Source organism: Vicugna pacos, chromosome 23, assembly GCF_048564905.1.
Source record: "Vicugna pacos chromosome 23, VicPac4, whole genome shotgun sequence".
Taxonomy (NCBI): Eukaryota; Metazoa; Chordata; class Mammalia; order Artiodactyla; family Camelidae; genus Vicugna; species Vicugna pacos.
The window spans coordinates 19,641,796-19,654,216 of NC_133009.1; the positions used below are offsets into that span (position 1 = coordinate 19,641,796).

The window sequence follows — 12,421 nt, forward strand, 5'->3', positions numbered from 1 at the left end:
AGAAATCACATGTTTGGCTGGCTGCAAATTTTCCTGGCTTTCTTTCTGATCTCTTGAGGTCAATGGCTAAGTAAAGTTTATGCCTTCTAATCCCCCAAGTCTGTTTGGTACCCAGGTTATTCAGTAAGCCTCAGTAACTGAGGTGAGATCTTATAATAATTTTTTTTAAGAATAAAGAATGGAATCAAAGTCCTGCCTTTCCATCTGAACTTCTCTATTGAATGGCTGAACGGCCTTGGACAAATCATCTAACTAACCCTCTGAACCTCTGCTTTCTTATCTGTGAAATGGGCAGAATAGCCAGCTTGTCTACCTAACTTCATATTGATTGTCTCAAATGAGGCTTGTAAGAGAAAGAAGAGGTTTATCAACAGCAAAGGTGTAGACCGGTCTAAGGGCATCCTTTCTTCTGCTGATGACGATGTAATAATCATAGATAAGGTTCTTTAACCTTCTCTGCTTGACATATGACCAATTCAGTGACAAGCTGTCACAGTGTCAGAGAGCCACAGAAAGAATTTGGATGGGAAGAGTTCTTTCATAGTGAAATTTCATCCAGTGGACAATTACTTTGTTTCTTTTATCGTGGAACAATTCAGTTACAACTTCAGTGTAGTTTGAAGGGTTGAGGAGGAGGGAATTCTTGGTAACAAGCATGACAGTACCTTGGTAGGAAGAGCTCCATCAAAACCCAGCATTCTGAAGCCTGTTCCCCAGCATGTATATGTAAAATCATAGCTTATCTGACAAGGGGGCTCCCCTCTCTCAGAATAGTCTAGAATTGGTATGATTTTAGTTGTTCAATTAAAGCAGCTATAGCTGCTTCTGTTGAGAGCCAGTCGATATTTGCTATTTTTCAGAATCATAAAGATAACAGACAGAAGTTTCTTTAAATCAGCTATTTCATGGATTATTTTTGTATAAGATACTGAGAGCCGGTGAGCCAGTAACATGTACACAACTTCAAGGGAAAAAAAGTAAATACTGAAGATACAGGAGGCTGTAAGAAATGTTTGCATACATGCCTGCCACAGTGCCTGGTATATACTAAGCACCCACTATGTGGTTGTTCTTGTGGATAAATGAGCAAGTAAATTAGTGGTCTAAAAAGGAGGCAGTTCTTAATCCCTAAACTAGCACACAGTGGAGCCAAAACATTACACTTTGGTGATAATGGGGAGGGGAAAATTACTATTCTATCCCAATAGTCAAACAAAATAGAAGTACAATGACATTTTAAAAAGAACTAAGTCTTCTTGAAAGGACTTAAGGAAAAAAAGATTTAATTAGATAAATATGAACAGTAGAAAATAAGAATAGCTCAGATTTATTCCACAAATATGTTTTGAACATCTCTGTGTACCAAGCATTGTGTTGATCTCAGGGATACAGAGGTAGTCCTAAGACCTACTACTGTCCTGGGGCTTTTGTATAGTGAGAGATAGTGACCTCCTATTAAATGCATACTATGAATCAAGGTAAAGATACTGAAGGAAAGACTGCAGTTCGGAAGAAGCATCCAACAGAGGCTGGAAGGAGGCTGGTGGAAGAAGGCTTCTCTGAAAATAATGCTTGAACTTGGATCTGAAGAAAAAGAAGAAGCATTCCAGATGGACTGTGAAGGCATGTGCAAAGGCCCTGTGGCAGGAGGAGCATGTTGGAGGAATTTAAGGGAGGCCAGACACTTGGAGTGCAGAGAGTTTAGGGGAGGTAGATTAGCTGTTTGTATATTATTTCTGAGAGTTTGTAATCCCTGGAGAAGATACTGGATGTGATTATAAATAACATGAACTTTTAGGTGATGAGAGCCTACAGGAGTCGGCGTTTGGGGGGATGCCTTCTTCCCATTATGGAACAAGCAGAACAAAACCTAGAGAATGCTCAGAAGGAACCACAAAGCGAGTGCAGCCCAGCTCGTGGGAGGCAGTGGGTGTGATGGGAGGCACGTGGTGAAGAAGAGCATGGACCAGCCTCGCCAAAGTCATGACACTGACTGTGTCTGGAAAGAGGGAAACCAGGGGGAAGAAGGGCAGTGTGACCAGGAACATGGGCAACTTCAATTTTATATAAGATTTGGTTCCTTTTAAAAAAAATCTTCTAAGATATGAAATGTTAAATTTTATTTTTTATGAACACTTGTATATGTTTTATTATTATTTGATTTTTTTTCCCTCTATGTTTAATTTTTTTTCAGGTGGAAGGAAGGGAGAGGGAAGTGGGGGTGGAGGGAGAGAGGAGGGGCTGTACAGGCCTAGGAGTCAGGGTCCTGGTCTCAGCTACACAGTAGTTTTGGTAAATCACTTCTCTGCTCCACAGTTTCCTTAATTAAGAAAGAGAGTTTTGAAGAAGATGATCCTGACATACCTTTGAGCTCTAAAACATTCTATAAGTTTAATTTCTAAAAACAAGTCATTATTGAATTATTGTACTTATAGACTTGAGAGTTGAGTGTCCCGTGTCCACTAATCTCCAGTTCTGTAAGAGTTAGAGATCCAATCTCGCCTGGCACAGGGTAGCCAGTAGCTGTCTTTGAAGAAGGCCAGTGCACTAGGTGACATTGTTGAGAGCCATGTGCCCACGGGATCCTCACGTTCCTTTTGGGCCAGACTCGGGAATCTGGAACCACCGAGAAGCCCATGTCTCTGCATTAGGCAGCTTACTATTGATCACACATCCTAGAGGCTTCTCTGTGGGTTTGCAAGGCACCTGCAAAGACTCTTCATACATAGTGAGGCAGAAGAATTCCATTCCCTTCCCTCCAAACTTCAGATCACAATGACAGTAATGAAAAGGAAACAAAACAAACAAACAGAAGATCAGGTGATCAGATGATGCTAGCGAACCCATCCTTGAAGTAGTAGCAAATTGCAAGACACCTGTAACTGGTTTGCTGACTTTTTTCAGACATCTCTGTGTTAAAATCAGTGTATGTGTCTCTGAGATTGTAGCTACTTGATGAAAAGAAAACTGCTATGAATTTGGGGGTTGTGTTTTTAGACGTTGTCCAGGATGGCATCCTGTACCACTGCTGCTTCATAAATCCCATTTTGTGGTGACATCAGTGTACGTGGCCTTGGCCAGGTCCCCAGTTGTTTCAGGTGTCCCCTTATTCCTCCAGGAGAGTGGCAGCTGGTTAAGGGGAGCCCACACCCCATGGGCAGCAGAGACAGCCCAAGGAGAGGTGATATTGGCCCTCTCCCTGGGCGGTGGCCCCTGCCCAGCGCAGGGAAAGCCCTCCAGCCCATTGGCTGCTTTTGCTTCCTCCTCTGTGGTTCCTCTGATGTGGGCTGAGTTTCCTCACAAAGCACTGAATGAATGAGAATAAGAAAGTGTGTGTTGGCAGAATGACAGCTGAATAGTGCCAAGGCTTTCCAAGTCTGAGCATGAATTTAAGCAGAGCAAAGCTTCAAGTTCATGGGGCTCAGAGTAATCGCTATTCTTCTTAAAATGGAAAGTACAAATGTTTTATGTTCAGAGGGTAACAAATGGGACTCTCACTGGCCTCCTGGCCTGCTCGGTTACAAAGTGGAAACTGTTCCTGATCTTTGCCTTCTTGCACTTGTATTTTCTAGGCAATTAGAAACATTTTCCACTCAACATTTAAAGAGATTTGAGCTGACTGGAGACACTTTTTGTTTTTTGGGTTTTTTTTGAAACTAAAGTTTCCTTTTAAAAAAAAAAAAACCTAACAGTTTTTCCTTTTTTTGCAAGCAGACTGAAGTTTAAAGTAACAGTCTTTGAAAATAGCACACTTAGACTTGCCTGGATAATTATTACATTTGTCGTGGGATTAGCACCTTCCAAAAGTGTAGTCTACATGAGTATCTGACTTGGCCCAGAAGTGCGGGTCTTCAGAGTATATTATGTGGATTTAGGCAAAATGGACTCAGCCCCACCCACTAGAACTTGCATTATAAAGGCAATTGTTGCAAGTAAAATGGAAGCTATTTATCGTAAGGAACCGGTGGGAAAATCCAGTCTGTTGAAATGGTCTAAACCCTCCCCACCAAAAACCGAAACACCTCATTGGTAGTACTGTTTTTATGAGCTTCTCTAGATCACCTGTTTGCTGACTACCTACAGCAGACAACAGTAACAAACCATGTTTTAATTTCTTATGTCCTTCGCTAGCAGAGTTACTTCTCCCTTAATAAAATATCTTTGCTCCACTTGTCTATTTGGGAACATTTGAGGTTGGTCTTCCTGGTCTGGTCTTGGGCTGCAAATAGTGTGGATAATGGCTCCTACGTTCCCCTCCAAATGGAGGAGAGACACAGACTCACTGAAACTTCCATGTCGGGGTAATTTTATTCCATTATATTTAATGAAAATGAGGAGGTATTCCAGCTAAGATGCTGGGAAATGGCCTTAGAGAAGCCCTGGGCACCATGTGCACTGTGTCCATGTAGCGTGTCACTGACTGCATGTGGGGGACGTGTTCCCTCCCAGCCTCCCCCTCTCCCCGAGCTCTGGCTCTGACCCCACAGGAGAGATGCTGCCGGCGGTGGTCAAGAAATGCCATGAGCCACAGGTAATGAGCTCAGTCTCTGTTTTCCTTGTCAGATTTCCCAGCTGATGACAGAGACTGGCCGGGAGGGCCTGACAGAGGCGGTGCTGAATCGTTACAATGCGGACAAGCCTTCAGCCTGCAGCATCCCCGCCTCGCAGGGCTCCTGCGTGGCCAGCGAGACCTCCACGGGCACCTCGGTGGCCGCGTCCTTCTTCGCCAGGTAAGAAAGGTGTCCAGACTCTCGGTTCTTTCAGGGGAGCCCATCTGGTCAGCCTCACATGTGGACCAGTTTAGTTAAAACACATGGAAGAGTTTGGGGATGCTCTTTGACTTCACTCCTTAAGGCAGAGTTTCTCAACTCAGACTACTGACATCTTGGGCCAGATAGCTCTTTGTCATAGGGGACTGTCCTGTGCTTATAGGATGTTCAGCAGCATCACTGGCCTCTATTTGCCAGATTCCTATGGCACCTTCCCCGGTTGTGACAACCAAAAGTGTCTCCAGATGTTGCCAAACATTGCCTGGGTTGAGAACCTCCCCTCTAAGGATATGTGGCTCTGAAGATGGTCCCCACAGGATGGTGACCTTGTGGGCACAGCCCCATGGCCACAGTTTCCAGATTTATCTTCTCCTTACAGAAAATGAACTGCTAAAAAATTAACTGTTAAATAGATGGCAGTTTTTTTCCTTCTTGACAGACTAGCTGGATAGTTTGATAATTTTAGATATGTTAAAAAAAAACCTGAGACACAAAACAGAAAGATATTTCAACAATGTTTTTTGCCTAATTTTAGCAACCTGGCAGAGACAGGGCAGGGGACAAAGGACAGCTGGGCAGGACAGCACTTCAGGGATTGTTTAATTTGATCTCCTTATTTTATGAATGAGGAAACTGAGGACTGGGAAAGTCAAACCATGAGGTAGTTTATAGCAAAGCCAGAAATAGAAACTAGACTCCTCTGGTTTTTCTTCTGTGACTCATTCTTTATTTGATACTTGCAAGATAACCTTAGATAAACCTTCTCTACCTACGATTTGTGAGCTCCTGAGTTTGCAGGGTGTAGACTAAATAGCATCAGATATGAAATCCGAAGACCCTGTGGTTTGCATTCCAGGTCTGCCTCAGCTTCCTCATCTTCTCAGGGCTGCTCTGATTGTAAATTGTAAAGCATGTGCTATACAAGTGGTAATTCACTATAGACTTCATTTGTGTGTCAGTGAGAAGGAATATCGTTTGGCTTTTCTTGCTATCTTTAGGAATGGTAACATCCAAAGCACAGATAAAAGGAAGAGGCTCTGATTAGGAAAGGAGCAGGTTTGAGGAGGAACAGAGGGCTAATAGTATCCTGGATTAAGACACAATAAAGGCAGGACCTGGGGCTGGCTGGGAGACTGGCTTTTAGGTGCTGGTTGTACCTGGCTGCCATGAATAATTGTGCCAATTTGAATGTATGAAGATATCTATGTTGTGGCCACCTGACCGTGGGGCCATTCTGTTAGCTGTTTGTATATGAATTTCTGTGTTGTCTGGGACCACAGAGCAAGCTTACTGGGAGGTCATGTCCATGCCATTCAGGGAGGGAAAAACGAGATGGAACAGACTATGAGGAAATGCCACAAGCACAGAAGCTCCCAGGACTCTGGTAAATAGATGAATCTTTCAGATGATCTAATTATCTTTGCATTGAGGTTCTTCCCCAAATAATTGTGTCATTGTTGTGGTGGTGGTGGTTTTAATTCATGGCGAAAATGAGGCTCTGGAGGATTTTAATCTATATTCAGAGCAAGTATTGGAAAAATAGTGAAAATTGCCATGAGCTTTTCAAAGGCAAGTTCAAGTTTGGCAAGTTCAGCAAAACTGAAGCTGCCGTGCGTTGTTGAACACATGGATTTTCAGTTCTGTCTCCAGACACCACTTCTCATTATAATAGTTTTTGTTTACAGCTCTTATGTTTAGTTTACAACCTTCGTAAGACCATGACTTTTACCAAATTCAAATGAAATTTTCAAGTAAAATTATATAAAGGGTATTTTTGGTTATTAATGTTTTTTTCACTTCTCCATTTTCTTAATGTAAACACATGCCTTGAAATCTGTTCTCGTAGGTTTTGATTACTTCAGTGCCTTCCACTCCTCTGCCGTCCATTTGCTCGTTGTTGGTCCATCACATTCATTAGAACTTCTCCCTTGCTCTCTTTTCCTCTGTTTTTCCGGTGACTGTTATTTTATTTTTTTTAATAATGGCTCTCTTCTTGAAGATTCTGACCTTTACATAATTTTCTTCTGTTGACTAAAAACACATAGCTCCTGGGTATGCAATTTTCTGCATAGATTTTGATGTCTGCCTCAATATGGGGTTGCCTGCAAATACATTTTGTGGAATCCACTTGCTCTGCTTTCTCTCTCTGGCTTGCCGAGCTGTCCTGTCCCTCATTTCCTTCTACTGATTTTTTGCCTTTTGCCTGAACTCCTTCTCTTCTCAGGGATGTAATTATATTTCTGTCCATCTCCAGCTCTTGTGCAATTTCTTCCATCTTTGCTCTTAGGCCGTTCCATGTAGGACCTAATGGCCTTCTTCAAGATCCTTGACGTGCTGTTGACTGTTGATGACTGATTTAACTGGCATCCCTTTGAGGCCAGAGGTTGCTGTGGCATTAAAACCAAGACCAGCTCGGGTCCTGGGGCCGGGGCTAAGCTGAGCTGCAAGGGCCAACTCCTGGCCCAGAGGCCCTGCCCTCAGACCAGCTGCTTGGTTCACCAGCCCTTGGGGGGCCTGCTGTTAGAGCTCTGTGCCCATGTGCTGCTGTGTACACAGCACTTACTGCTACAGAGAAGGTGCTGCCTAAAAGCCATTCCCACGTGCTTGCTGACAGCCAACTCAAATAGCACCTTGTTTCACCCGTTATAGCAAATGCTGTACGTATATAATCTGGTACCACGAAGGCTTTCTTCAGTCCCAGGGCATGCTGACACGTGACAGTGGGAGTCGGTTATATGTGAGGAGCTTATTAAGTCAAAGAAGGATGAGAGGGAGTGTGAAACTGCTCGTGGTTCTGTTGTTCTTCCATCAGGTACAGTTCCCTTAGGGATGCTCACATCTTCCCATTATAAATACATCAACAATTATTACCAGAGAAAACTCTCCTAAACATACCACAGTGGGTCTCAGGTGATGGAGGAGGAGAAAAGCAGAGCTGGGTGCACAAGAACTGCCTCTTAACTTGCCAGTTCCCTGCGGGAAGACGGGGTAGACGTTCTGCCTCCAATTTTACAGATTGGTAGTTAATTTCCAGCCCCATGTCATTACAATAGAATGATACCTCTCTAAAAAAACACACTAAGAGCTTTTTGGAGCTCATAATGTGGAACTTCTCTGTGTGATTATGATATGTTTCCTGTTTCTTGTTTTGTTTTCATGGAAGCATATTGTGCCCACCCTTGCCTCCTAGCTCGTTCCAGGGTCTCATTCTGACTGTCTGTCCCTGTCCGTCTTTCTCCCGTTACTCCTGACTCCCCCACTCCAGCTCCCTGTCTGCCTCCTCCATGGCTCCCGTGGAAGTGGGGCCGCCATTGAACCTCCTATGGGACACTTGTGGTCTGGGCTGACATATGTAATGGTGCCATTTGCTCAGGGGACAAGGGCAACATTGAAGGGGTGAGTGGAGCTTAAGTCTGGCCCAAACTCTGCTGGCCAAGCTGAGGTACCTCTCACTGGGCTCTGTCTACCCAAAGGAACATCTTTTTCTCAATTGCACAAAGGTACAGTCTGGGCTTGTGTTGCATCAACTGCTCCTGCCCCTTCCCAGAGGGCTAAACAGTGTCAGGGCAGTGATCTTGGAGGGCCTGAGGTAGAAACCAAAACCCTACCCTCTGAATTTTTTGTTTATTTATTCCTGGCAGGCCCTAGCTTTGCATTTCTTAGAAAAGACTCCATGGACTTCTCAGAAAAGAAGGGACTCTGGCTCATGTATATTGACTGATGCAAGGAGTAAAGTTTAGGAATCATAGTTCTGTGAATATCGTTTTGCTTGAACACACATCAGTTGCAGTATGAAAGGAAAACACTAAGAAGGAGCCAAATGTATATTTAGTGTTGTCTGATTTCAGGGGCCCCAGGAAATAGTTTCAGGTGTTTGCTGCCTGAAGAAGCAAATCCTTGATTGCTTAAGAGAGACAGAGAAAGCACTGAAGAAAAAGTGGCCAGAATTCAGTGTCTACACTATTATCCTTTGTGTTCAACAAAATCCTATAACACCTCAGATATGGAACCCTAAATCCCCATACCCCACCCTGGCAACCTTCAGGACTGTTCTGTTTTGAAGTGTGCAGACCATCACAGAATTGGCCCTCATGGCTTAGCCCATGCCATTCTGACTTGGTGATCTCTACTAAAGAAAATGGTCAATGTATACAGCCCCCTCCCATCTCTCACTGCAGGGAATGTGTTAAGATGGGGGCATTTTCCCACTTAAACAAGTCCTTTGTCTGACTGATGGCCAGTTGGGTGCTGGCAGTCAGCTCACAACATCTGGGAATCATTTGTACGGCTTTGCCTCACTGGAAAATCCAGTTCATGCCTTGGTATGGATGCTTGAAGGCAAAGCAATTCCAGTGAGCCTGATGGACCCCAGTGATTCTTGTCAGATATTCTTAGTGGTAGGCATTCTGGTTCTTATTATAGATTTGGGGGGGTTGTTTTTTATTTTTTGTTTTCAGTTGTAGTTTTGAATTTTTTTTAACTGATTCAAGGGTTGGGGTGGGGAGAAGAATATTGGATAAAGCAGAGAAAGATGGAGTGGCCTGTGATGAATCCACAGCCTGCCACTGACATTCTGACTTTAGGCAAGTAACTTAACCTCTCTAAGCCTAGGTTTCTTCTGTTAAATAGAGATCATCATGTCTGCTTCATAGGATTATGGAGAGGATTAAGTGAAAATGTGCTAGTACTTTGTAAACGTCATCTAAATCCTAGAAATGATGTTAAGATGGCACTTGCCATGAAAAGGATGGAATTCTACCCTCAATGGGCAATCCAGTGAATTCTCACATTCTCTTTTGAGTAGGTGACTTGTGTCATGCCTACCTTTACTGTCTGTTTACATGGCACCTTGCAATCCCTCCTAATGACCACCTGGGACCTCCAGGGCAATCATGAAGATCAGGCATCATGGCTCAGAGAACAGAACTGCCAGCACAGGGGACCGAGGACCACAGTTGACTGTTAAAGCCTCACCAGGAAAGAACCGGGCGCCACTGGTGGTTGAAAACATCAGTGACCCACACAGAGAGAAACTCTGCCCTCCCTACGGAGGCTCCAGTGAGCTGACTACACACTTCTAAGTCTTTTGAAAGGTTTCTTTCTGTAGTTTTATAGCCCTAGAAAAACTCTCAGACAATAAGAAGGAAAACAAAAAGAAGAAAGGGAGGCACAATTAAGAACTCTATGACTGTATAGCTTGGTGGTGACTCGAGTCTGGGGAGCTGGAATTCTACCCTGACCCTGACAGTGAAAATGAACCAAAACAGTAAATAAAATGGAAGTCAAAGGGGGAAATGTTCACTTTCTTTGTTGATACTCTCATGCTTTGAATTGGAGGCTGGAGAGGGAGGATAAGGTGGTGTGGAGTTGATTCAAAAAGAACAGAGGAATGACCTGAGTCCTGAAGGAGAAGATGGATGGGGAGGGAAGACGATTTGATCTAATATGTATTTTAAAAATGTATTTCCTAGTCTGCACCTCTACCCCGACCCTATTGAGAGTCCTCTGTAACCTGTTTCCTTTCTTCAGTATTTACCCATTAAAAATAACAACAGCCCATATTTCTTGAGGGTTTCCCATATGCCGCACACTATTCTGAGGTCTTTACCCAAATTGAAACTTCAAAAGCCCCCAGGAATGGGCCCTCTTGTCATCCCATTGTTTAGACGTGGAAACTGAGGCAGAGATCGTTGAGTCACTCCATCACGTCAGACAGCTGGAAGGAGATGGCTTAAGTACCTACTTAAGCCAGGCTGTCTGATTCCAGAGCCCATGAATCCGAATGCAAGCTCCATAAGGGTGGAGAATTTGCCTCTTTGCCCTTGGCTAAAGCCCTCATGCCTCGAAGAGTACCTAAGATAAGTTTGTTGAGTGAATGAACTAATGCTCTTAGCCACTGTGCTCTCCTGCCTCTGAACTCAAGGTGGGTTGTGATGGGTGGGCCATTGTGAAGTCTCAACACGAGGATGACCAGTGAGACCAAAGTAGAGGCTGAATGCAAAGCCCACCACAGAAGCTACAGGGAGAAACATTTTACCAACTACTCTATTTTTCTAATTTTGTTGGTTACAAAAACATTGCTTCCTGTCTCACTCTGAGTAAAAGTTAAGGATTTTTCAGTGATTCGCAAGGTTGTCTGTATAGTCAGCCCTCGCCCGTCTTAGTCTGATCCAGGCACACTGACCACCTCACTTGTTCCTCAAAAAGTGCCAAGACCATTCCCTCCTCATAGACTTTGCTCTTTCTGTTGCCTCTGCTCTTTCTCCAGATACCTGATTCTCTCCACCCTTCCTTCCTCCAGATCTTTGCTCAAATGCCACTGAATGGCAAGGCCTTCCCTGACCTCCCTGTTTAATATGACCACTGTTCTGTTACTGCACCCCTCTTCCCTCATCATACCTATTGTCTTATGAATATCTGTTGAATAAATGAACAAATGAATGAATTAATCTAAAACTAAAAGGGAAATAGGCAGCTAAGTCTCCAGATTGTCCGCCACTGAATTTCTTTGAGATGTTCACATTTTTTTCCCCCTAAATTCAAACGACATGCTTAGGAATTAAATTCTGCTTTTAAATTTAGGGTGTTTGGGGGAGATAACATTGTAACAAAGCATGGAAAAAGGCATTGCTGAAAAGTGAAGATTCTTATTAAAATACAAGTACCTGGCTGTCTTTTCAACAGGGGGATTTGAAGAGATGGGACAAGTGGTACAGCCTGGGACAAGAAACCAAAGAAAGAGTTAAAACAGAGAAAAGAGTTATGAGTTACAGGACCCGCACAAATGAAGTAGGGCTCTCCATCTTCTCTCCTGTCTCGTTGAAAACCTATCTTTCCCTCCTTTGAATAAACCCCTTTGCTTTCTGTCTGTTGCTTTGATTTATTATTTTAATTCTATAGCTGTCTTAGTGAAGTATGTAAAGCATTTGGGGATAAAGTCATGTGGAAGACATTATAGAAACTAAAGATGTATTATATTATGTGGTGTTGGGTAGCGACTCAGTGTGCTGCGGAATCATAGCCTTGATGAAAACATCGGTCTGTGGCATTGTCTATCGGCTAAGAAATTGGCTCCTCATTGAGGGTACAGGAAGGTGGAATTTAGGAAATACTGTTATAATAATTGGGAGACAAATAGGTAGAACTGAAACATCCAGAGACCTAGTTGAAGCCCCTGCTTTTTTATAACTGAGAGACGTCCCTGAAGGTGGGGTTTGTATTTTCTTGCCTCTAAAACGGAAATAATGAATTTTTTCTTTTTCTTCTGTCTGATTACTAAGGTAGAGATTTCGTGAGAACAGGAACTGTGTCTAATCCCCTACTGCGTTTAGCATCATGCTCAGCACCTGAATGTTGAAAGAATGAATCAACCATGCTTGAAAAGTTAGGTCTGTCTTGCTTCTCGAAAGAACCAAATACTTAAAAGAAACTGTGGAATTGTGTAACCTCAGAGTTACTGTCATTCCAAGTACTAGTTTTAATGATAAAGATAATTCTGATGGATAAAAAAAATACATGGAATATTTTTCCTTGTTGATTTCAAGACAGTTAGATTCAGCAGGACACTGTTTCTGATAATCATCTTTTTATTTAGCTGATGCAGAAATGGTTCTCGCATCACACTGTAATTAGATGCTTTGCCTGGCACCTGG

The 12,421-nt window shown here is 43.2% G+C and overlaps 1 protein-coding gene across 5 annotated transcripts in view; it reads left to right on the top strand.

The window, feature by feature from the left end:
- KIF26B (kinesin family member 26B) overlaps window positions 1-12,421 on the top strand; it is a 419,829-nt gene that overhangs the window by 197,087 nt on the left and 210,321 nt on the right. For all 5 annotated transcript variants that reach the window (XM_072948623.1, XM_072948625.1, XM_072948626.1 and 2 more), the window contains one exon: window positions 4,564-4,730. In XM_072948623.1, the coding sequence (XP_072804724.1) occupies window positions 4,564-4,730 (167 nt within the window). The remainder of the gene's footprint in view (window positions 1-4,563; window positions 4,731-12,421) is intronic.